General features: G+C 49.6%; 1 protein-coding gene across 6 annotated transcripts in view; it reads right to left on the bottom strand.

Annotated features, from left to right (window-relative positions):
- Nucleotides 1–903: 903 nt before the first annotated feature.
- DOT1L (DOT1 like histone lysine methyltransferase) overlaps nucleotides 904–25,029 on the bottom strand; it is a 65,785-nt gene continuing 41,659 nt past the window's right edge. The window contains exons 15-29 of one of the 6 annotated variants that reach the window (XR_009820384.1): nucleotides 24,843–24,956; nucleotides 23,849–23,940; nucleotides 21,333–21,434; nucleotides 20,611–20,748; nucleotides 19,874–19,999; nucleotides 18,651–19,132; nucleotides 18,275–18,398; nucleotides 17,388–17,534; nucleotides 16,057–16,183; nucleotides 13,465–14,075; nucleotides 12,456–12,661; nucleotides 11,620–11,684; nucleotides 10,259–11,197; nucleotides 7,609–9,130; nucleotides 904–7,213 (exon numbers count right to left, since the gene is read on the bottom strand). Coding sequence is in view for 4 of the 6 variants with exons in the window: in XM_062014837.1 (XP_061870821.1) it covers nucleotides 8,541–9,130; nucleotides 10,259–11,197; nucleotides 11,620–11,684; nucleotides 12,456–12,661; nucleotides 13,465–14,075; nucleotides 16,057–16,183; nucleotides 17,388–17,534; nucleotides 18,275–18,398; nucleotides 18,651–19,132; nucleotides 19,874–19,999; nucleotides 20,611–20,748; nucleotides 21,333–21,434; nucleotides 23,849–23,940; nucleotides 24,843–24,956 (3,863 nt within the window). In the remaining 2 variants the exon portion in view is untranslated. Of the gene's footprint in view, nucleotides 9,131–9,343; nucleotides 11,198–11,619; nucleotides 11,685–12,455; nucleotides 12,662–13,464; nucleotides 14,076–16,056; nucleotides 16,184–17,387; nucleotides 17,535–18,274; nucleotides 18,399–18,650; nucleotides 19,133–19,873; nucleotides 20,000–20,610; nucleotides 20,749–21,332; nucleotides 21,435–23,848; nucleotides 23,941–24,842; nucleotides 24,957–25,029 lie in introns of all 6 variants that reach the window. The other 5 variants (XR_009820385.1, XM_062014837.1, XM_062014840.1 and 2 more) reach the window with 5 other exon arrangements.

The raw sequence follows: 25,029 nt of genomic DNA, 5'->3' as shown, positions 1-25,029 counted from the left end.
CACAAACGACAAGCTGGGCAGTGGAGGGGAGGGAGAGGCTGGAGCCAGCGCTGGGTCAAACGGCATCGCCCGTGCGCTGACGGGGCTGGAGGAGGGGGCAGCGTGTGCCTGGGGAGCCGCTGCGCTGGAGAGGGGGCACCTTCCCTCCCTGGAGGAGAACAGGGGAGGCAGCTCCTGCCATGGCTCCTCAGCAGGACTTTGAGGCTTTTTGCTGCTCAGCAGCAGCGTTGAGTGACCAATGTGTTGAGGGAGATGGGCCAGGTCAGGCTGCTGCTGTGGCCCATTTCCAACTCCTAAAAACCCTGCCTGGAGCAGGAGCTGAATCTGCCATGAATCCAATAAACCTGGTTACATTTGCACTTGATCTTAAGGGGTTTTTCCAACCTAAGTGATTCTAATTCCCTGACAGGAGGCTGCAGAGGTAAGGGTTGGTCTCTCCAGTAAGAGGGACAAGAGGAAACAGGCTCAGGTTGTCCCAGGGGAGGTTGAGGCTGGAGCTGAGGCAGAACTGTTTCCCTGAGAGGGGTGTGAGCCCCTGTGCCAGGCTGCCCAGGGAGCTGGGACAGTGCCCAGCCCTGCAGGGATCTCAAAGCCCTGGAGCTGAGGTGCTGAGGGGTCAGTGCTGGGCTGGGCAGGGTGAGGGGAGGGCTGGGACTGCAGCAGTTTCAGGGGCTTTGCCAACCCAAATGATCCTGTTGCATGACAAAGGTGCCTCCATCTCGTTTTACGAATCCTCCAGTGAATGAGCTCAGGAACATTCCAGCCATCACTTCCAGAGTTTACCACATCACCTGGCTGATGACAGGCTCTGGTGAACACCACAAAGGTGCTCAACCCCAAGGGCTCAGCTGAGGCAACTCCTGCGCCGCCTGTGCTGTGGGCAGTGAAACTCCACAACAGGACTGTGTATTAAAATACAGACACTTTAATATAAAGACAAAACTTCAAAGCATCGTTTCAATTACAAATCAAGGTAAAGACACAAGAAATTAAGTGGAAGGAGGGGAGAGAGGGGAAAAAAACCAAACCCAAAACAAACCCCAAAACCCCAAACTCTTACAGCGTGGAGGATTAGAAAGGCAGGGTGGGAATATATATATTATACATACATATATACACAGCAGAAGAATTCACACTACTTGTATGGAGGAATGAAAGGAACGAGAGGACAACTTACTGGTGTAAAAAAACAAAACCCAACAACAACAAAAAAGAAGATAAATTAGGGGAAGTTTGAATTTTAAATAATTCAGTTTAATAGGCTAAATTATATTAACTAACTCCTATTCACTAGGAAACATCCCATATCACTGTCCTAAGAAAATGGGGTTTGTAAAAAAATCCATTGAAAAATGGATTTTTATTAGTAGTTAAAAGTGTACTAATCAATTCCTGAGCAACAGCAGCCTCATTGGCCACTGCTTTCCCCATCCAAGCCCCACTCAGCGAGGGCAGGCTCACACTCCTAAAAAGTAGAACAGAGACCTAAAAAGTTGGTGGTTTTAATTTGAAATCGATCACTTTAAAAGATTAATAGGTTAAAAAAGCCAAGCAGGATGATGGATCAACCCCTCCCACCTTTTCCTCATTAACTCCAGAGACAAAACCTTTCCAAAGAGCGATTTGGCTGCACCAGAAACACAACCAGAGGTACCTTGGGGAAAAAAAACAAACCCAAAGGGTCACAAAGTTGAGAACTTCAGGGTTGGTGTCGTAAAACTTTGGATTTTAAGACACAGTTTTGTGTTTAAAACTGTAAAAGCTTCAGAAACCTCTTCAGAAAGAGGGTCCCAAACAGCAAATGTGCTGGAGTAGCTTCCCCCCTTTGTTTTTTGTTTCAGGTTTAAACCCTGAAGTTCACAAGAACAGCAATGTTCAGCCTAAACAGATACACACCCATAATGCATAAGGATAAACAAAATATGGCACAACAACATTTCTCAACCTGATCTTGATCTGCCACCACAAACCCTGGAGTGAAAACAAAACAGGAGGAAGAAAACCAGGACAGCCAGAACACTTGAAACACTCGCACACAGCCTGCACACATCTGTGCTTCCACAGTAAGCCAGTCCTTGGGATTTCAGGTTCCCCTCAGTGCTGCAGAGATAGTTCACAAAAACACTGGCTAACGCTCCCCAGACTGGGATTTCACAGGAGGCTGCTGGTCCACAGCCCACGCTGTATCGTCCGCTCCTTCATGAAGGAATCGTGCTCTGGGGCTCCCAGTGCCTCATCCTCTTTCTGGCTCAGGCAAAACAGAACAACAAAAGCAGATATTTTTCAAGACAGTGTGTGAGCTGGGGTAACTCCCTCCAAGCAAAAGAACCAAACCATCAGTGATCTGTTTCCCACACCCTGCATGGAAAGGACTGACCTCAACACAGAGCAAATGGGAGTCCCTGCGAGTCCCTGCACGAGGACACAGGTCCCACAGGGCCACCAACGTAGCCCCAGGAGTCACACAGGACTAGGCCCTCAGTGAGCTTGGAGATGAAAGCACATGCTGGCCCTGCAAGTGCCCACAGGGACCGTGTGTCCCACAAAAACCCATCACCCGAACAAGAGAGAGGTCCACCCTGCTGCAGATACCAGCTCTGCCCCAGCTGATGCTCCCCTTGGCTTGGGCTCTCTTCCAAGTGTAAAAATAAGGGGTGGGGGAGCAGATGCTGCTTCCTAAATACACAACCCCAGCAAGAGTCAAACCCCACAGAGGATTGTCAAATCCTGGGGATCTGAATGCTCCTGATGCACAAAACCAGAGACCAGGAAGCAGATCCAGTGATGCAGCTTTCCTGCCTGGGCTACTTCCAGCAACTAAATGCTTTCACAGATTCAGACCCTACCTGCTCACCTTCCTCTCCACCTGCCCAAGCCACCAGCAAGTCCTGGCACTGGGGGAATCGGGACTTCACCACTCAGGCTGAGCCCAGACCCAGGGCCAAGCCCACAGCAGGGTGAGCACAGCCTGGGTGCTGGGAGATAAAGCAGCTGCTGCTACGAGAAAGGAAGGAAATGAGATGGAAGCACAGAAAGTATCTACTTCTGTCAGGCCAAGGAGCTTCCAGTTCCTGCTGGCAGAAGAAATGGTCAGAGACTGCTCAGCCTCTCAGTGTCATGTACATCTAGGCTGTCACTTCCAAGTGACAGGACAAGGAGTAACAGGCACAAGCTGGAACACAGAAAGTTCCACACAAATGTAAGGAAAAACGACTTTACAGCAAGAGTGAGGGACCCTGGCCCAGGCTGCCCAGGGAGGGTGTGGAGGCTCCTCAGGAGGTTCCCAACCCCACCTGGACACGTTCCTGTGCCCCCTGAGCCAGGGGAAGCTGCTGGAGCAGGGGCTGGGGCTGCAGCAGCTCTGCAGGGCCCTGCCAGCCCCCACCATTCTGTGATGAGGATGCTTCCCACCATTATGGCTGTCCAGAGCAACCTCCACCTTCCTGAAGGGAACAGCCTCACCTGCACCAAGCCAAGAGACACAGGGCCATGACTCTCCATCACCTCCTGCCCCAGCTGAGCTCCCACAGCCCAGGCCTCTCCCTCCCCCAGCAACGTTTTCCCACTTTCTCCCTCAGCTACACAGAAAAGCAGAGAAATCCAAGTGCTGGGTGTCCCTCAGCTAAAGGGAGAAACGAGCAAGTTTAGGTTTGCTGCTGCTCAGCCCCACAGGTCTCAGCGGACTGAACCCGGCAAGCGCAAGCCAGAGGTAGCAAAGCACCAAAAAAGGAAGAGGTCACAGGCTTGCTCCTCAAGGCTGACAGGTTTTGCTCAGCACAAGGCTCAGGAAGTTCCCTTTTTTTGATTTTGGCAGCATGATGTGCCTACAAGATGTATCTGAGCTTCCTGATGAGCCCCTCGCTGGCAGCAGCGGCGCGGAGGAGACGGAACACGTGCGACTGGACTCAGCAGGATGTGGTAACACTGAAGGAATTCATTTCTGGAACTGGCTGTTTGGCTTTGGTTACTCAGAAGTATCTCCAATTATTTAAAACAGGTTTCAGACCTCTGGAACAGTGCTCCTACAGTAGGGTCACAGGGGGCTTATTCTCGTAGCCATATGGATCAGCTCTTAACGTCCCTAAGCTGTTCCTTCAGCAACTCTCCAGCAAGGTAAATGCTCTCCTGGATATGCAAACACAGAAGAAACAAGTGGAACTTGCCTGAGACTATGCAACAGAAGACTGAGGAGCATAGAGATGACAACACAAATCTCTTGGCAACATCTCCCAGCTAATGCAATATTGAGAGGTCAGAGCTCTGCAAATCAGCCCCTTCTCCAGACACCTTTGCTGGTCCTGTGAAGCCTCAGCCACGAGCACAAGGAAGTGATGCAAGTGATGGCAACTGTGTCTTGGTCCCTTCTCAGAAAAGGATCTGATGAACACAGAGTGATTCTACTTGTGTTTCCCTGCTCTCTCTCTCTCATCAGGGGCTGCTGCCCCTCCAGCAAGCTCAGGCACAGCCGACCAATTCAAAGCCTTCAAAGAGCTGAGCACTCGGCCCTTTGCTAGGACAGATGTTAAGGCAACAACTTCCAGGCACCCAAGGATCTGGAAGAAGCTGGAGCTGCCCAACTCCCAGCTGCAAACTGTCTGGGTTACACTGTTCCTGGATTCCAGGACATACACTGTATGGCTTCCACCAGAAGCTACCAGATGCTCCTCAGCTCTCACCCTCCCAGCATTTTTGCCCTTTTCCACGTTTTCATCTTGCTGTCAGTAACTCAGCAGGATGCAGCACAGTCCTCTCCCACATGCAAAGAAGAAACCAGTTCCAAGATGTCCCTCATTTCCAGGGCCATCAATCTTTTCCCTTCCCAGTGAACAAGGCAGCAAAGTTAGAACAGTCTGCAAGCAAAGGCTGCCTATGGAAGACACACTGAGGAATCAACAGGATCACTGCACTTGGCCCTAAATCTCTACAAAGATTGCCAGGGATGAGAGAGAAAGGCCTAACTGAAGTCTCTCAAGGGTAGAAGCTGCCTTGGCACCTCACTCCCATCACATTCTGTCTTGCCAAGGGCCAGCATGGCACTCACAAGCATCCCTCCAGGATCCAGGGAGCAGAACCCGGCAGGGCTGAGGGATCCCGCCTGCTTCAGCCAGGGAGGCAGGAGTCAAGCAGGAGTCCAGGACAGTGAGAGCAGTCCTGCCCCTCAGAGCAGCAGGGCTGGCAGGCACATGTTTCCCAAAGCCTCAAATGTGCTTTTCTTCTAGTCATTTTGCTGTTGCAATTTCCCTTCCCTTGCTGTAGTTTCCTTTATTGGTGCCTGGTCCAGTCTGAACTACAGACCAATGTGATTTCTCCTGAATGGATCATCCTCCTCCTCACTTTGTGCCCTCCAATAAATACCATTTTTACAAGTTCCCTGTGCCCTGTGCAATCTAAAAATAAATGAAATCAAGCTATAGGAGATTTCTCTTTCTCTTCCTTACATCTCTATAAAATGCAGCCACTGCTCAGAGTGGCACCTTCTGCACACAGAACACCAAGTCACAAGACAATGGACTGCACCAGTGTGGTGAGCCAGGCTGGGGTGTTTTTGTGAACTACCATTTAGATCTACTTAAAGCAAAGAAACCCAGAAGCAAGAATGCACTTGGTCAATAAATGCACACAGCCATTTCTGAATCAAGTATCAAAACCCTACCAACAAAACACATTGTACTGGGAACAAAGACGACAAGGTGAGAAGATCTGCTGCCTGCACCAGGACAGAAGCACTAGGTTCAGTCTTCCCCATGTTGGTACGAAGGGCCTGACCAATACCAGCGGTAACACACCCTGTTCAGACGCCAGTGACAGCCCAACACAAGTTACCAGCCGAGCTACCGAAATTCACAGTGACTCCAGTGCCACCAGCAACGGCAAATGGCCAGAGAACCAGCTCCAGCGGGGGCAGGACTGTGCCTGCATTGGCTGAGCTTGCCCAGACCACCCCAGCTCCTGGAGCTGCCTCTCCAGAGGGGAGCAAGAGTTCCTGTTTGTAATGGACACAAACTAAAAGCCACCCAGTTAACAGAGCTCCTGGCTCAGTTCAGATTCAAACGTGTTCCTCTAGCTCACAAGCTGCCAGCCAGCTGGGGTTTGGTGTATGAACAGAGTGAGTCGAACAAATACACTGCAGAACCTTTCTGAGAACTGGGTTTGGCATTGGTCAGCCCTCCAAATTCAGCACCAAGGATTCAAACTAGAGGCACAGTTCTGATGGGTGAAATAGCACCAAGAGGAGGCTCTTTACATCTCTGCTGGTGTGCCAGTCCTTTGTTATTCAGTGGATTTAATCCTAAGTTGTAGTTATGATTCTAGGTGGAATAAAATAAGTCAAAACTGTTTTCACTTAAAACAAAAGATAAATATCTGAACTACCAACGATACAAACTGGAGCTTCCAGCATCTCTTTTGCCTTTTTCTCTTTTTTTTGTCCTTTTTTTGCCTTTTTTCACTCAGATTCACAGTTAAGATTTGCTCTGTCGTTTAGGTCTTTTGTTATGGTTTTATTTTGTCCAGTAGTAAGAGAGTAGAAACCCCTGCACAGGCCAGGTGAGCACCTTTCAGTGGAAGCCGAGTGAAGTTGGTCCACGTTGTCCTTGCATAGGTCACATTGGGTTGAGGTAGAAATCCTAGTTACCTGCACAACAGGAGGAGAGGAAGAGACTCATCTAAATAAAAGACAAAAATCTGCTGTGTTAGATGTGTCAATCATTTCTACACTGCTCCAACACCTCGGCAGTCAGCACAGAAGGAGACAACTGCAGACAGAGCTGATGTCTCTGCAGAGGTGACACCCAGCTCCTCTGGCTACTGCAGTTTCCCAGCACTGGAGCCACACTGAGCTCTGCCCTCCTGTGACTGACCTCCAAGTGTGAGGGGAAGAGATGGTGCATGGGAGCTGTGGTCCTGCTCCCTGCAGCTCCTGAGAGCATCACGTCTGCTCCTTTGCCCCACAAATCCACCTCTGTCATCCAGCTATTCTCCTTTAAGCCTTGCTCATTTTGCTCAGAAGCCTCCTGTGACAGGGATCACCCCATCTGACGGTACAGAGCAGCAGAAGGCTGTCACACTGTTCTCACTGGAGTCACGTCCATAACCCCCCACAGCTTCTCCCCCATCTCATTTCTATCCAGGGTCTTTCATCATTCTGCCACCACACCACACTGCTGGGCTCTGCTGGCACACAGTTACTCAAGCTCTTCCTCAGCCTCACTTTCTGGTACAGAAGGACAGAGGTTAATACTTACGTGCCTCACAAAAGCCTAAAGAGCATTTGTTGGTGGCTGAGGAGCAATTTGGTGATGAAGACACTACAGACAATGCACACTCAAAAGAGTCTCTCAGGTATATTGTAATTGAGTCATATGCTTTATCAGTGGCAAAAAGAGTATTGAACCACAGATTGCAGGTAGCTGTGGTATCAGTGAACAGCAACAACATCACAGGCCTACACGAAAGCACAGAGCAAGCTCTGGGGCCCAACACACTGATTTCACTTTGCAAGCACAAGGTGTTACATCAGGATGCCACAGAGTTATTGTCATTAACAACAGTACCCAACTCTGTGGTGGTACAATTTATTCTGGAGTTGCTCTAAAGACATTTAAGTACCTGCTTGAGTAAAAAAGGATGCACACAGCCTGTGGAGAGCCTCCTCTGCCATGGCCCCAGCCCTCAGCAAGCACGGAGCACAGTTAACCCTGCAGGCTCCCTGTGTTCTCATTCACAGTCTACCCAGCAAAAGCCAGTGATTGCCATGGGAGCACAAACGCAGCAGCTGAGGGAGTCTGTTACTGGCAGCCCTGGCAGCAGAGTCCATCAGAGCTGCAGGTAAATCACAACCCTTCATTTGCTGCCTGTGGTTGTGTGTTCCATGGACGCAGGGGGCACATTAACCACGATGCAAGACCAGTGCATTTGCTCTGCAAGACAAAGCTGCAGCTTGGTAACCTGGAGCTTTTTAACTTTGTGATTATTTAGAGCAGCTGCTGTTGCCTGACAGTAAAAACAAGACCAACACACCACCATGTACAGTCACAAAGCAGCACCAGCACACAGCCTAACGCTACGCCAACGTGGACTAGTGGAGATGCAACAGGCTGTGTCGGAGGGCAGAGGGAATCAAAGTAGGCAACAACCACTTCCAGTAACTGTGTAAAACCATACTCAGAAATAGACATTTCCTCCTGATTCTTGATCTTCAGAAGTAACCATGTGCATGAAGCCATCTCAGCCTGAACATAACCCTCACGCTGGATGAGACAGACCAGAGTTGCCAGTTTGAACACTCCTTGTCGAGAAATCCTGACTCCCAGAACAGAGAGCACTGACTCCCCATCCCCTGCCATCAGATTCTTTGCTCCCAGCCCGTCAGAGCTGGCAGTTCACAGAGCCCATCACCCCCAAGCCTAGCTCTGAAAAGGAAGAAGCATCATTCAGCATCTCGTACAAAACTCCTGGGGGGTGGGGGTTTTTTTGGGGGGGGTTCTTTTTTGTCTCTAGCCTTACCTTACAAAATAAGAACTGTTAGCTAAGCAAGCTCTTTATCGTGGCTTAACCCCAGAAAGGTGCGAAGCATAAGGAGGCTGCATGCCAAGTGTAACCCACATGGCTGACGTGCCAGCGGCGTTGGGCTGCCGGAGCGCGGGCGCCGACTGCGCCAGCGCCAGGCGGGGCACAGGCGGGTGATGGACGGTAAAGGAGGGGCGGGAGGATTTGTGCTGGAGAGAAGCAAGCTTAATAGACAAAGAAGCGTTAGCAGGTTGGACAGAAGCAGCGGAAGAGGATGGCAAAAAGGCTTCGGCGGGAGGGAGGGACGGCAGGCTCTGCAGGAGCGCAGGCTCGGAGTTAGAGGCGAGTAATGGAGGGGGTGGGGGCAGAGAAACGTTAGGAGGGGGCGGAGGGGAATGGAAAACAGATTGCACTGGCGCTCTGTTGAGGTGCTGAGCGGATCTAGTCTCACTAGATGTTACTAAATTAGAGGAAGGGGGAGGGAAGGATGCGGATGAGGTGCTGGCAACAGCCTGCAGAGGGTTTAAGCTTAGCACCGTGCTGCTAGAGACAGCACTGCTGCTGAAACTGGCTCCAAATTGATGAGGAGAGGAGGCAGAAGGCACCGCATGGTTAAAAATACCTGCAAACAGGAGAGAAAAACTCAGCTTCAACAGATGGGCTTTGTACAGTCTCCAGTGACAAGAGAAACAAACCAAAAAGGAACCACAAAAAAAGAAGTAAAAAAAGCAAAATTATAATAGTTACAGCCCCATACAAAAATATGCAGCATGAGAAGGCAGCAAGCAATGAGAGACAATGGTGCAGGCCAGGAGGTACAAAAGATTTCACTTACCTTTCCTACTGCCAACCTCTAAATGCCACGAGGAAAAATGGTCAGACCCGAGACCTGTCAGTTCTATAGCACACGGGCAGACTTGGGATGAGATTACGTGGTCTCTAGAGTTGTTTAGCTGAAGACTCAAACTGCTGCTCTTCCCTCCCCACCCTCCTGCTTTCCCACTTACAGGGCAGCAGAGGGGAGATTGCATTTCCAGCAAATCTACGTGCTGAGAGATGTGAGAGTTAGGATTTCCCGACATGGTGCCTGAATGGTTATGGACAGGTAAGAAAATCTGCCTTGGACACTTAGCAACGGCAGGTTCAGACTATCTTCTAGTCCTGCCAGCTTGTCTCCGCTTTGGGCCACAGAGGCCAAGCCTGTGCAGAATCCCAGAAGTGCAAGGTGCATATGGCATTGCCCTTCCTGGCACGGAAACGCTCTTCGTGTCCATTCAAGAGCCAGAATGCTACGCAATTCCCAGCACCATCTCCTCTGAAGAGGCACTGATGTTCTGCTCTTCCTGGATCATGCTAATTCCATTCAAGGCCTAATCTCAACCTTTACTCAAGTTGACACGTTAGAGAGATCCTTAACTTGGTACCAGGACAGTTAAGTGTGTTACCTGCAGGCGGACCTAAGCTGGATCCGACACAGCAACATCTGAACAAGCACACATTACGAAACCACAAAGTCTGGGTGTATTCTTTCATTAAGGTGATACAACAAGCTCATCTAGTAGACAAAGCTCGTGAGATTTCTCTGTGGGGAACTGAACTCATCCTAGCATTTCCAAGAGACAGAGGAGACTGGTTATGTGGGACAGATCTGCTTCACATCCTGCGGAAGTGAAAGGGTTTCACCCCTGGAGAGGCAGTGTCAGACTTTCCTTTAGGCCCTGTCTTATACCAGAGAAAGAGTTCTGCCTACCTCCAACTGTTCCACCTGTAACCCCAGGAGAGAAGTTCCCCATAGTGTGAGAATTAGTCAGTCTGGTTGCAGCTGATGACACGTGGACCAGACTGGCAGCAGCTGGCATTGAATTAAATAAGGACTGCAATACTGAGGAGTTTGTCACCGAGTTGAGGTTTGCTTGCAAGGCCACGGGCCCGAGGGGGAACTGCGATCCAGTGCTCAGAGTGTTTAGGAAGGGATGGTGCGTCTGGACAGACGACGCTGGGCTGCCCGCCGAGGAAGCGGCAGTCGAAAGGCTTTTACCGTTCAGGAGGCCACCAGAGGAAACAGCAGCGGAAATGAAAAGGTTGTGGCCGTTTTTGAACTCCAGGTCTCGGTCCCTTCCTTTGCCGAGCTTCCCGTTGTGCTGCAGAGAGGCTTTTTCTGCAGGGCCCCCGCCGCGGCCGCCGTCGCCGAGCTCCTTCCCTTTGAGCCGGTTCAAGTCTTCTCCCTTGGCGCCGCCGAGGCCTTCCAGCTGCCTCTTGTTCAGGAAAGGGTTCGTGTCCGAGCCGCCCCCGTCTTTGCTTCGCTGGAAGCCCAGCGAGCAGCTGGAAGCCGCCGCGTCCGAAGCCTTCTGGGGCAGAGAAGCACCATCGATGAAGCTGTGCAAAGCGAGCTCAGCCGACAGCCCCCCGTTGTAGCTGAAGCCGTTGGGGTTGGTGCCGGGGCTCAGCCCGTCGGGGGGCACGGCCACGCTCTTCCTCACGTGCGCTGCCGCCTTGGCGTCGAGGGCCAGGCCGTCCTCGGGCCTGAAGGCAAACAGCGAGTTCTGGCTGAGGGCTGAAGCCGACTGCAGGGGACTGTCTGTAGTTTTGGTCAGGTTGATGTCGGATATTGGCGAGAAAGTGGATTTCCATTTGCTGCTGTTGACGTTCTCGTTGCTTTGTGCTTGTTTCCTCCCAGATAAGCTGCCGCCTGGGTTGGAAGAAGATTTACAGGTGTCAAAGAAGCAGCATTCCCTGAGGCTGCTCCCTGAGACTATCTCTGGACACCCACGTTTTATCAGCCTGTGGTTCTACTTCTGATCCAAGGGTAGAAATACTTGTGAAGCCGCCTAGAAGCCATTTAACGCCCTGCAGCAGCTGGGGAATCTACTTTGTCCTCAGCCTTTGTACCTCCCCAAACCAAAACCATGGTCAGATCTTTGCTGGCCTGTGACTACATAAGAACCCACCCAAAGATGTGTAATTACCAGCCATCAGCTCGAACTACATCGGGCAAAGCCCTGGCAGAACTGCACCCCAGAGCACAGAACCTGCTTCTGACCAACAGCGTCAGCCAGAGGCAGACACCCGCCCCAGCCCACGGCAGCAGCCCACGACACCCCTCACACCTACCGTTCTCAACAGTCTTCTGTGGAGATTTGCTTTCCAAGGATATTGTTGCAATTTTCCTCTCAATTCTAGTGGGGAAATGAAAAGGTTATAGCACTCCCTGCAGAGCCCTTGCTGCACATTTTCCCTCATCTTCCTCGTGCTCACGTCTTAACAGTTGGCTACAGCACAGAAAGCCAAGGCAGCAGGACAGCTGTGTGTTACTGAAGGGACTTAAAAGCACAAAGAAGCCATCACAAGCTAAAAGTAGAAGCCATTACAGAATTCTTTGCCAAGACCAGTGAATGTTCAGAGGCTTTCAGTGTTGCTTTTCTTTCACAGTACCAAGCAGCCCCTTGCTCACGTTTCTGTAACTTTTACTTTTTCAGCACTTTACACCAAAAAAACAAACTGCACCCTCTAGGCAAGCCAAGAGCTGCAAGCACTCAGCTTTCAGACCAAACCACAGTTTGGGGCAGGAAGGGGACAATTTTGAATCAAGCTGAAACTTGGGAGTGAGCAAGAGGTGTGTTCTAATCTGTGTTAAAGATTACACACAGAGCCTCAGCACTCCTACAGAGCACCAGAGTACAACAACAAACATCATTTCTCCATCAGCTCTTTCAGAAGGCTCACAGTGTTGTGCCAGCCTTGCAACCACAGCAACAGGAGGCTCCCACATTCAAGCACTGCTCCCCAAATCCTTCCCTGATCACAATCCCAGCCGCATTGAGAGACTTGGCATCATGGAATCAGTCTATAAGCAAAGGGAACAAAGGCCTGACACACCTCTCCAGCTGAGAGCTCCATTATCAGCTCTCAGAGAAATCTCACCCTGAAACCTAGGCTGGTGTATTCACCTGCTGCTATTGTGCTCATCTTCAGATCCCTGCTCTTCATCCGATGTCAGAGGCGAGTAATGGACACCGTTGCTCTGAATGAGGGGCTTTTCCTTTTTCAGTACCGGGGGCTGGTCGTTGTCCTGGTAAGGAACAGGAGAGTTCTTCAGGGAGTTTTCAGGAGAGGAAATGGCTGTTATTTCTAAAGGCTGATTAATGTTATTGACCTGGGCAAGAAGGAAAGAAAGCAGTTACAGATGAGAGTAACCCCTGTAGAAACAAGGCGTCTTGTTAAGGATATCAAAAGCAAGTGTAAGTTGCTCGGCTTTAGGGAGCATGCCCACAGCTGCTTGTCTCACACTAGCACTGGCACTAGCCCACCTTCCTGCATCAGAGCCCAGCCTGGAAGCTTAAAGAGAACTCGGGAAAACATCCACTTTCCATTCTTTGCCGTTGAAATGCAGAAAGGAAGACACGGGATCATCACGCTTCCTTTCAAACTGCCACTGGAGGATCAGGAGAGCACAACTCCCAGAGCTGGCCCAGTGATGCTGGCTCAGTGATGCTGGCTCAGTGATGCTGGCTCAGTGATGCAGGGTCAGGAGAGCGCAACTCCCAGAGCTGGCCCAGTGATGCAGCGACTCCCCCTGCTTCTGGCACTGCCCTGCTCTTTGGTTTGAGCTGTTTTCCAAATATTTCACCTACAGCCTAGGCACCGACTTCCCTGCAGGGACGGGAAAGGTCGGTGTTCATCGCTAATGCCCTGGCAGAGACAGCTGCTTGGACTCCATGACCTTAAAGGTTCCATCCATAAGGGGGTCTATGGTGCTGACTCCTGGGTGTTCCACCCACCCCAGAACACGTCCCCGACTCCTCAGCAACTCTCTCCCCTCTCAGGGCCGGCTGCCCCGCGGCTCTTCACGCCACCCCCAGCCCCTCCCCCCGCGACAGCCTGGACACGACACTCACTCCCTCCCTCAAACCCGCTCTCCCGGCGCCTCCTGTCCCGGACGGCCCTTGGTGCCCTTACCATGGAGCTGATGCTGAGCGGTGACCCCGAGGGCTGCGCAAAGAGCCCGGCCACGGGCAGCGCCTTGCGCTTGGGGGACACGCCGCAGGTGCCGCCCAGGCTCCCCGGCGACGATCGCTTCCGCCGGCCGCGCTTCTTCCCGTCCTGCGCGTGGGCTTGGCCACAGTCCAGCCGAGCGCTCGTGGGCACGGGACTGTGCTTGTTGGAAGGGGATTGTTTTACATGTCCTGTATTAGGAGAGATTGTAAAGATGATTCTTCTCTTGGCCTCGTTCTCAGGATCTGAAAACGCTGCATCAGACTGAAGATCCCCCTTTGTTCCTTCGGCAAACATCTTCTGAGCATCTGCATATTGCAATACCCCTACCAGGCTCTGGGAGGTGCCATTTAACCTGGGGCTTGTTGAGTGCTGGTGAGCAGGGGAGTTTTGCCCAGAGTTCCTTGACTGCAGCATTAGCAAAGGGTGTTGTGGAGTGGAACTCCGAGACCCTACTGAGTTAAACAGACTCCCAGAGTCGTCCAGAGCTGCCTGATCAACACTATGGTTAAGATGGACTGGGCTCTTTGTAAGATTTCCATTGACTGCCACGGAGCCAGAAGAGTAAGAAAAACCTGTTGAAAGGGAAAGTATACATCATTGCTTCTGCTGAGCCAGAGTGCACAGTGCTCACATTGGGGGCATTCTGCTGGAGCTGCCCGAGGTCAGTCAGCAGCCAGGGACTGCAGGGGAACCTGCTCCTTACACTGGGCAGTGGAGAAGGTGGCTCTGTGTGCTGACAGGCTGGGCTGAGGAGTCCTGGTTTTTGCTCTTGCCAGTTCAGGAAAATTCATGTTCTATATGGAGATATCCTATGCCCTACAGTTTTTACATGGAATTCGAGTCTAAGTCTCCTTTGGACTACTTTGCCTTTGGAAATCGGGGCTCCTGTACTCTAAACTTCCTATTGTCAAAGAACTAAGCAGCATCTGCAGTCTGATTCCTTCCCAGCAAATTAAACATGAGCCAGCAATGTGCCCTCGTGGGCAAGAAGGCCAGTGGCAGCCTGGGAGGCATTAAGAAGAGTGTGGGCAGCAGCTCAAGAGAGGTTCTCCCCCTCTGCTCTGCCCTGCTGAGGCCTCATCTGGAGCCCTGTGTCCAGTTCTGGGCTCCCCAGTTCCAGAGAGACAGGGAACTGCTGGGGAGAGGCCAGTGTAGGGACACCAAGATGCTGAGGGGATGGAACGTGTGTGAGGAGGAAAGGCTGAGAGATCTGGGGCTCTTGAGCCCAGAGAAGAAAAGACTGAGGGGGCACGTTATCAACGCTGGTAAATACCTAAAGGGTGTCCAGTGGCAGGACAAGGGGTAACAGGCACAAGCTGGGACACAGGCAGTGCCCCTGGTACAGGAGGAGAAAGTCCTTTGGTGCTGAGGTGAGGGAGCCCTGGCCCAGGCTGCCCAGGGAGGGTGTGGAGGCTCCTCAGGAGGTTCCCAACCCCACCTGGACACGTTCCTGTGCCCCCTGAGCCAGGGGAACCTGCTGGAGCAGGGGCTGGGGCTGGAGCAGCTCTGCAGGGCCCTGCCCACCCCACCATGCTGGGATTCCTAAAAAAAGAAGGGACTCCTTCATCCATACAGCCCACTTCCTTCTCAAAATTAACCCAAAGGCTGTGGGCTCAGGATCTCCAAAGAAACTGTGGCAGAAGAACATCACGTGGGAGGAAGCTTGGGAAGAGAATTAATATGTGATAGTGTGTTGGAAATGGGTTTAGTGCTCTGGTGAGGCCTTGTCTCTGGGCTGTCTGAACCAAAGGGACAGAAGGGAACTTGGTACTGTTTCACAGCAAGTGGTGGGTTGGTTTTTAAACACTTCCTTGGTTTTGTAGAAAACTGCAGCCAAGCCCTTCTTTGCAAAACAGCTGCTAGAAACAACACAAGCCCCTCGAGGCAGCAAACATTCAGAACAAATGCACTCTCTGATGAGCTGTAGAAAGCTTCTGTGTGCTAGAACCTGCTTTTCCTAGTCCACAACATTTCACAGAACTTCCACATTCCTGAACAGCTAAAGGCCACAGTTCCAACAGATGGGTGAGTCTGGAGTCACGTCTGCACTGGAAGGTTCTCCTGCTCGCTCCTGTTTGACCTTTCCTGCTACCCAGACAGCTGTGCCTTTATGGCTGCTCATGAGGCACCATTGTGATTTGCATCAAGAAATTAGCTTTGCTATTAGAGAAACTCCATCACCCTGTAAAATCACATTTGTAAAGCCAGAGCCTCAGCTCACAGCACAGCTATGCAACCCTTTGCTGGTTTGTCACCCTGTAAAGGCAGGAATCTCTTAACCCACATAGAGGAATTTACCAAAAGCAGTCATTTATTCACACTGCCAAGTGCTGCAGTTCAGGTAGAGGCACATCAAGCACATAGTTTGTGCCAGAATGCACCCAGGCTGTAGGCACATGCTGCCTGAAAACACCATCCCCCGTGATTCTTTGGTCTCATGACAAAGCACCCATTTATCTAGCACCCCACTGCCTGACAAGAAGTACTTGGAAAACTCCAGCACATGCACTTGTGGGGTGCTGTCTCACAGAGAGAGGCAGAGGAGGCTGTTACCTGAGGTAGCCAAAGCCAGTGGCTTGTTTCCAGCAGCATTGCTTATGCCATTATGAGAACTAGCACCAATCTGCTTTTCAAGTGTCGATGAGTCTCTGCTCTGGTGAACTGGGCTGGGTGTGCTTCTCTGGAGGGAGAGAAACAGGCATGTTAGTGCAGGGAGTCTGCTCAAGTGTTTCAACAAAACTCACATGCAGTAGTAGATTTACCAAGGAAAGTGTCTCTACTGCCTAAATGTCCCAGATTTTGCTTTGAGGAGTAATGTTGAGCAGCATGTTATGGGGCAAAAATAAACCCTGTGATTCATTGGACTGCAGCAGTATCTAGCACACAAGAGAGCCCAGGCTGACAGAGGGAGAGCAGGGTCATCCTCCCAGAAAGGTGACTCAGGACAGCACTGCAATCAGGGAATGAAAGCATTAAGGTGTGTTCCCTGGTGTGTTATCTGGGTACAATCAGCAAGGGGTGTTTCCCTACAGCAGGCAAAACAACTGTGCAATGGTGGCCTGAATAAACAAAGAATGGAAGCAAGAGATGCCTTCCAGAGCTAACCACCTCTCTCTCTCTCTGAGGACATATTTCTGCTCAGAGCTGGGCAGACTTTAGTTCTGCCACAACTACAAGTCTGCAGCTGGAAGAAGATCATGAGTTCAACACTATAAAACAACTCCAGCTTTCCAAATATGGGATTCTAAGGCAAGGATCTGTGGATGGATTCTGGATTCACAGCTCTCCTGTGAAAGCAGTAAAGGCTTCTCAGTTCTCTCTCTAACACTTTTGCAACAAACACTTGTAAGAAACTGGAGCAGGCTTTTATAAACTTCTCTGCCACTGAGAGTGGCACAGACCTATCTGGATTTCAAAAGAGAGATGGCCCCAGAAGCTCTCTAGCTGCTCTCTGCAGCTGCAGAGCAGTCACTCACACATTGGGCAGTACAGCCTCCAGTTCATCCTACAGGTGAACGTGACAGTTTTGAGATGACCAAACTGAGGCAGAGAAATTTGTCTCAGGGCCATGTAAGAGACAGAGGCTAAGAACAGACACATGTGATTCTCTTTCACTGCCCCAAACTCTCACACTCTGCACCTCTCTTGAGGCACGTACCTGACTTTCCTTCCTGGCTGAAACATCACCGACCCCACAGACCCACAAGAGGAAAAAGATCTACAGAACAACTAAGAGCCAAGAGGGTGCATCCCAACAGCAGCCTCCCCCACAGAGCAAGACACTTGAGGTTAGCAGCCCACTAAAGAGTCTGGTGCACAGCACCCCACTACTGCCCAGTGTGATTTTAGTTAGGGATGGAAAGTGTTGACAATCCCTTACTCACCACCTTCTCAACACGGCTAGGTAGGACTACGCTGGCCAGAGGGATACTAACAGGGAGTTTATTGGGCTGCACTGTGCTGAGAGGAATACTGATAGGTAGGCTGGTGATAGTTTCTCCATTACTCACAGAGGTTCTCTCTCTCAAAACCTGTAAATGTAAAAGAGAAAGTAACATTCTTCACCCCACGCTCTTACTGAAGAGACTCTGTAAACTAATGGCAACCAGCCCATCTACATCTCCCCCCAGCCCTTTCTTTGTTTGAGGAATCACACAGGTAAGAGTGATGACTACCACAGCACAGACACTGAGCAGCTTTGTTACCAGCACCAGTCTTGGGACAGCAATATCCAACCACACAGAAATACTTCAATCAAAGCTACTGCTGTCCCCAAGCACAAGGAAAGGATGCCCTAGGCAAGTTCATTCTTAGTGTCTCTGTCAGAGCTCTCAGATTCCTATCTTGAGGCCCTCTGTATGCAGAAGAGGCAGTAGCCAGAAGTATTTCCATGGTAACATCCTATTGGAAGACACCTGCTTGCTTTGAAATGAGCACTGATATGATTTGTGGCTGGACCAATTGCATGGACAGTTTTTAGTTGGTTTTAGCTGTGAAAGAGTCTAGTTTGCAAGCAGACATGCACCAGAGCAAAAAGAAGCTCCTACTGCATCACTGGTTCATATCAAACCAGGAACTCAGAGGTAAGCACAACCTCCATGACTGTTCTCCCATCTCTAGCCAGCTCCTTCCTATTGCATCACACCTACTATATTTTGTGTTACTTTCCATGCCAAGCTGACCACAGACAAGAGCACATCTGCATTCTCTAGTTTGGTCAGTTTTTCGCAGGTGCAACATCCCTGCACTTGAGCTCAAGCACTTCTCTCACCTTCTCGCCTGCAACGGGTAAGGCCGCTGGGGAAGAGGGCCGAGCTTCCTGAGGACTCAGCTTTATGCCATTTGCAACACCAGGGCTGGGATATGTAAGGCCATTCTCTTTGACATGGTCAGCTCTGGAACACAGATGCAAGATTGTCAGAACACAAAAGCTCAGCATTTCTGTTTTACAAGGAATTCCTGCACCAGACTCAAGGTAATGTGCCACCTTATTCACCCAAGCAGCTGGCACTGCTGGTCTCCTCGACACAAAGCTTTTAGAAGTGTATAAACCTCCACTTTTAAAGTATTTTCCCACAGTGTCAATAAGCAGCTGTTAAACAAGCAGTGACCCCTCCCTTCCCACCCTAGAAAATGATCACTCTCACCTCTGTATCTCATTAGCTGTTGCTTTCCCATTGACTCCGTGGTCTTGATTCAAATGTCTCCTCAGTGCTATTTTAGCTGGGGAAAACCTGGTGTAATCAGGTAAGGACAGGCTTGTCATCTTGTCTGCCTTCTGTCTGCTGCTGTGGTTTGGGGTACATGGAACTATTTCTTGGTCCAGGTGTGAGGTTGTGTACTGAGGGGTGTTCTGCTTGGAAGAGGGTCTGCTGAAGGCATTCTGAATTTCATAGGGAGTAGCATGGCCGTTCATGGACAGTTCAGGGCTCATGCCATTGATGTGGGGCATAGGAAACTTGGAGCACTCAAGCTCCAGTTGGAACCTGCCATGATCAGCCTCAGGATCACGGCTCAGATGGGTTTTATTGCGTAGCTGTACTGACAGTGACTCATCAGACGGCGTGTAGGATTTCAGCTGCATGAGCTCCTGCTGCCTTTGACTTTTCTCAAGTTCCACAATGCTGATCTTTAAATGAAGAGGAAAAAAACTGTTAAAGACCACACTCATCAATTCTACCACGTTATGGAGTTTTGCTTTGATACTTTCCCCATTGACCCAAAGCTTGAGAAACAAAGTTCAACGTGCTGCAGTGAGCCTGAGACCAACAGGCACAGGTAAGGGCAATGGCTCAAAGCACCTTTCACATCTTACAGTGATAAAATATCCTCAACTTATAGACAGTATGGAGTAACTCAATGCTGCCAGTATTGAGGAAACAGTTGCTCCATGTCAAAGCACCCAGCAAAAGGGTGGATTAGCTCTAGAACCAATCTCACAGGGAAAGGACAGTTCTTCAGACACAGGAGTTGAATTCCCTTTCACATTCTGTGGGAATTCACTCCTGAATGGAGATGTCAGAGCCCACATGCAAACAAGCAGGACCTTTCTTTTCATCAGGTCATGCTTCTCTATTATATTTAATGATACACCATGGTTCCCTCCTCTACAGCACGTGCAAGGATCAGGCCGAGGTGTCCACTTCGTTTAAAAGTTAAACGTGTTTATTCTTCAAGGTTACTAAAACCCTCTAATAAACAAACTAGTCTCTGGGGGGGAAAAAGGGGGATTAAAAAAAGATGGGAAATAAAAAGATATAAGCAACCAGCCAGTTTATCCTCCAGTTTATCTTGTCAAACACCCTTAACTGGGCCATTGCCCAAGAGCTACCTCAAGTCAGTGACTCGAGATCTGTTTCTCACTCCTCACCTGCAATTCCAAACAGTGCTTCTGTTTCTCAGAAATCTGATTCTTCAATGCCTGCTTCTCTTTCAGCAAGTTCTCCAGTGACAATGTTGACCAATCCAGCTTCAGCTCTTCACATCGAGCCTTAAGCTGCAAAGACAGAACAAACAGATCACAAGACAACTTTCACCACCTCACCCAAGGTGCAAGCTGGAAGCCATGCACCCTTCACCTGGATACATGCAAGAAGCTTCTTTGTACACTGAAAACTCCTCTCAGCCCAAGCCAAATGCCAACTAAATGGTCCTGTGGGGCCTCACAATGTGGCAGGAGGTGGCCTGGTTCTTTCTAAGTGTTATCACCCACCTTCCCTCACACTTCCACATCCACATTTCCCCCTCACCCACCTGAGCAGTTTTTGCTACCAAGGTGAACACCACAACAGTTACAGCTGACACAAGGCAAGCACCATGATCTTGGCCACAGAGACCCAGATGCAGTGACAAGTGCATGTACAGGTGCAAAGCTGTTTATGGGACACAGCTGAGGCCAGAACGAACTATCTCAGCATAATAAAGGTCATCAAGAGAGAGGAGCACCTGCATTCCTTCCCTCATCACTCTCTGATACAGAGCAGCTACAGCAGCTCTACGGTTTTTCGTTTGTTAAGATATCCTGAAGGGGGGCAGCCCTCAGCTCCTGACCTGTCCTTACATCAATGGCAGCACCACCTGCTCCTCAGCCACATGCACTGTACATACCAGCTGTAAGCTCTGGTTCCTGAGTTCACTGTTGTCCTTCTCCAGCTGTTTGGTCTGTTCTTTCAGTTGCTGATTGTGAGCAGAGATTTCCTTCTGAGCCTGAATCAGGTCATTGTACGTTAGAGCTTTAACTCCCAACTACAAGATGAAGAGTGAGAAGGAAAGAGATTATCCAACAAGGTCTTGACACTCTAATTCCAGACAACTGTCACATTCAGAAGTGACACTGGGGATGGTCACAGAACCTCTGCAGCTCTCACAGAGTCCCCCAGCATTCTCCAGGGCATTTTGTCATTGCTAGTGGATAACGAGGAAGGACAAAAGCATCTCACTTGGAGCTGCTGTTCCAGCAATTCAGCTTTAAAACTGGCATTTAGTTTCTTGCCAGCCAAAGGAATGGTATTTTTGATGGAGCCATCTCACTTCTTTCTGTGCTTCTGCACTTGCATTGGCAACACAGAGCTTGTCCAACCAGTGGGAATGCATCCTTTACTAAAATCCCACAGTGTGTGTGGCCTGTCAGCCCCTTCCCTCAGCACACAACCATTTCCACAATTCAGATAAAGCATAACCAGAGAGTCATGCTGATTCCACATTATTTAGCATGATCTGCTGCAAAAACAGGGGCTGGAGATCTGAGACAGGTCTCTGGTCTTATTTTTATCAAGCCTGTTTGCATGCAGAGGACAAGCAAGCATCCACTTCCACCAGAGCAGGGCTACCTCATCAAGTTTCTGCTGAAAAAGACGTTTGATTTCCTCTTTCTGTGCCTGGCAGTGGGTGAACAACTGCTGTGCTGTACCCAGTAACTGAGCATTCTTTTCCTGGAAGAGGTAAGAGTGAGAAAACAAGCTTTTAGCACCAACTGCAGCAAGAGTCCATCTTAACAAGATGTTTACATCAAGTTTGTATAGCAAGTTAGGAGTGAATCTGAGCACAGAGAATATCAACTGATTTAGCTCTGCTGCAGATTACTGTGAGCCTGTAATTGTTGGTGTTCAACACTTAGTGAAGTACACTGAAAAGAGTTTCTAAGTAGTTTTGTATATAAGCTGTATGGCAAAATATAACTGAGACAGTTTTTTATCCTCCTAGTGCACTGTAAAGATGAAGTTAATAAACACACCCTACAGAGCAGAAATGCAAGTGGAACAGATTATCTGTATTAAATCTGTTACTAAACTGGGAACAGGATCTAAATCTCCAGTCCCAACTTGGTTTTCCTACATAATACCCAGAGGACACACAGTAAATGAAAATACAGTGTGGGTGAGGTAGGAAGAGAGTCATAAATAAGCCAAATCACTTGTACTTCGAATGCCAAAATTACTTCAGCAGGCCACCCCAGCCCTCCTCTTGCAGAACATTCTCTGCTCATAACATTCCTCAACTAGATACTTGCTTACTCATTTCACGGTCGTGCAGGACGTGATCAGCAAAGGGCAAGGATAGGACTGGCTCCAGTCTCCTCTATTCAGTTCCCACTGCAGGATGAGTGCAGCAAGAAGAGAAGCTCTGGAGATTACACTCTTCTCCAAGTTTTGCTGCTGAGGCCAAACAGGAATTGTACAGAATCTGAGCCATCACTCCAGAAAAAGTGGAGGACAAGGGTGAAAAGCACCTTGATCTCCTTTCTGTGATGATTCCAAGCAGGGAAGCAGCAGTGCTGGTGAGTCCCATATATGCAAGAACACACAGGAGCTGGCACACAGCTCTGCCTGCCCCTCACCAGTCACTTGGAAAACAACTGAATCACTGCAGGGCTAAATGAGCTGCCACAGGTGATGCTGAAAAAATCGTTTATGCTTTCAACAGCAGCCTCTTCCCCCAGCCTTTCCAAGCAGTGGAGGAGCTGACAGCTCCACCTAAAGGCAACCTGCTGGGCTGGCAGCTCACAGCACCTCCTTGATTTTGAAATCTCTGATTACATACTGCAGGGAGTTCCTCCCCAGTTCCCACCTCTGTGCAGCCATGAAGTGAAACACTATCCCAACTCTGTGTGCAGACTGGCTTATTGCACAAAGACATCAGCAACAACCAACTCTGAGTAACAAATGGGGTGGCACTAGGTAGCTTCTCTCATCTGGAAAACGAGCTTCCATTATGGAAAACTCCATGAAACAACACTACAGCTCTGTGCTGATGCTGTCACAAAGAGCAAAGCAAAGCTTCCATGGGGGCTACAAAAAGCTGGAACTGGCCAGAAGTTCCAGATGATTGTTGTGCTCTATGGGGAGGGCTTCCTCACTGAAGGAGCAGGCACATCCTCTCTCATCAAGGCCAATTTGTGAAGTAATTAAATTACTCCTAACTGAGGTAAGGCAATACAAGGTCTTTAGGCAGTAAATCTCCTCCCTCTGCTGGGGAGATGGCTCCATAGCACAGACACCACACCACAGCTTCAGGATTGTCTTCACCTTCCCATGTCTTTCAGCCTGTAACTTGGTAACTTCACACTTTGCCCAGCAGTGCAATGTGCACATACATTGTCATACTAAGGATGCTTCATTAAGTCTCTTAAATCAAGTGATGACAGTTTGGGGTTTTCAGTCTCACACTTCCATTTGTTTCAAGGGTAATGAGCCATTCCTGTGCTATGGCACTCAATTCATTTAGGCTTCCCTACTGTGGGAAAGAATAGATGTCAAAACCCAGAAAACTCAGCTCCAAGGAATTAGTATCTGTGTGTTTTTCAAGACACTGTTCACTCCACATTGCTACAGCGATTAAGCACAATTTAGTTATCTAAGAGCAGTTTAACCAGCAGCTCACAGGATGCTTCTGTGCAGGGAAGCCCCCTAAGAGGAAGGCAGGAACCTATTCAGGCAGTGCAGAGCTTGACCACCCCCTGTGGTGTTCCTGTGACCCATGAGACAGAGAAGAAAAGCAGCTGCCAGTCCCTAAGGGGAGAAAAGGATGGGGCTCAAGACACCAGCTTCATGCCAAATAGAGGGGAAAAAACCAGAAATAACAAAGTCTGATTAGGTGCAGGAACACCAGAGGGAAGAGTGGAGGTGCATCCCTCGTAGTTTGCAGGTGGGAAATGATATGGAAGCACACAAAGATTGAGTTAGCAACACAATCCCCAGGTACAGTCACTCAGCCTACTCTGGCAATATAATTGGCCTGGTGCAGCACTGGTTTAAAGTGCACACAACCCCCATCTCCAGGATCTTCCCTCACATCCATGGTACCTGGTTTGGCAATTTTATTTAGAAATGCTACAAACAAGACCTACCTTTTCCTGCTCCAGCAACTGTTGCAGACTTGCTTTATACTGAGGAGTTTTCATGTATGCCATGAACTGCATGTACTGGATCTTAAAAGAGTCTGCAAAGTACAGAAGGAGAATGATACATTTCAAGTGAGAGTAAGTCGATGCTCCTATTTACTCCCTGATGTCTCTCCCACCTTTGCTCTCTCATGCTTTTTATTTGGACTGTAAGTCAGACCAAGCTATTAAATATCAATGTAGAGCATGCTGAAAAACCATCTTCTGACGTGAGCCAGCTCTTGGATCCATCAGCTGCTTGTAACAGGTACCCATGGAAGTCATGACAACACACTCAAAAAAACAGAAGGAGATGATGGGTGCTAATGGTGTATGTGCATGATGAAAGGGGAACTGAAGGGTTTTTAATGCACAGTAAGTAAAAATCTCATTTCCTTTGCTCTATGTTTTGCAGAGAAAATGGAGCTGTGCTCCCCAAGACTGTATCTGGGAACAGGCTGCCCAGATGGGCTGTGGAGGCTCCTTCTCTGGAGACACTCAAAACCCAGCTGGATGAGTTCCTGTGTGCCCTGCTCTAGGTGGTGCTGCTCTGGCAGGGGGTTGCACTGGATGAGCTTTCCAGGCCCCTTCCAACCCTTGAGATTCGGTGATGCTGTGAGTGGTTCCATTCATAAAGTTATTCCTGACTGGCCATTTCCATTTAAAGTCACTGGGGATTCCTGCTAAACCCAAGCCTATTTCCTCTTGTGCCCAACATGACCTGAAACAATGTCAACAAACAAATGCAGGCTGAGACATCAACTTCAGCAGCAAACAGGAGAAGAGACTCGTGGTGATGCCAATACAAGTGGGGCAGGCAGGGGAAGCAGCTTCCCCCTCTCCTGTTCAGTTACAGCCTTCCACAGGGGACAGCTATTAGTAGCCCCTTTGCTGTACTGTATGTTCAGAAAGTTCCAAGTAGAGGATCCCAGGACAAGCACAGTGACAACATGAGCCTTACCTAGCAGCTTCTGTAGTGCAGGTGGGGTAGGTGTCACCAGTAGCTGGTTAGATGAATGCCGTTGCACTTTAGGAGGTAGTTGGTAATATGGACTATGAGGTGACTTGTATGCATCTAGAGAGAGAAGCAAAGATAACCTTTCAGATGATGACAGTTAGTGTGGCAAGGACAGTAGCTTTACCATTGG

This window comes from Colius striatus, chromosome 25 (assembly GCF_028858725.1).
Source record: "Colius striatus isolate bColStr4 chromosome 25, bColStr4.1.hap1, whole genome shotgun sequence".
In the NCBI taxonomy this organism is placed as follows: domain Eukaryota; kingdom Metazoa; phylum Chordata; class Aves; order Coliiformes; family Coliidae; genus Colius; species Colius striatus.
This window is presented reverse-complemented; position numbering and strand designations above follow the sequence as displayed.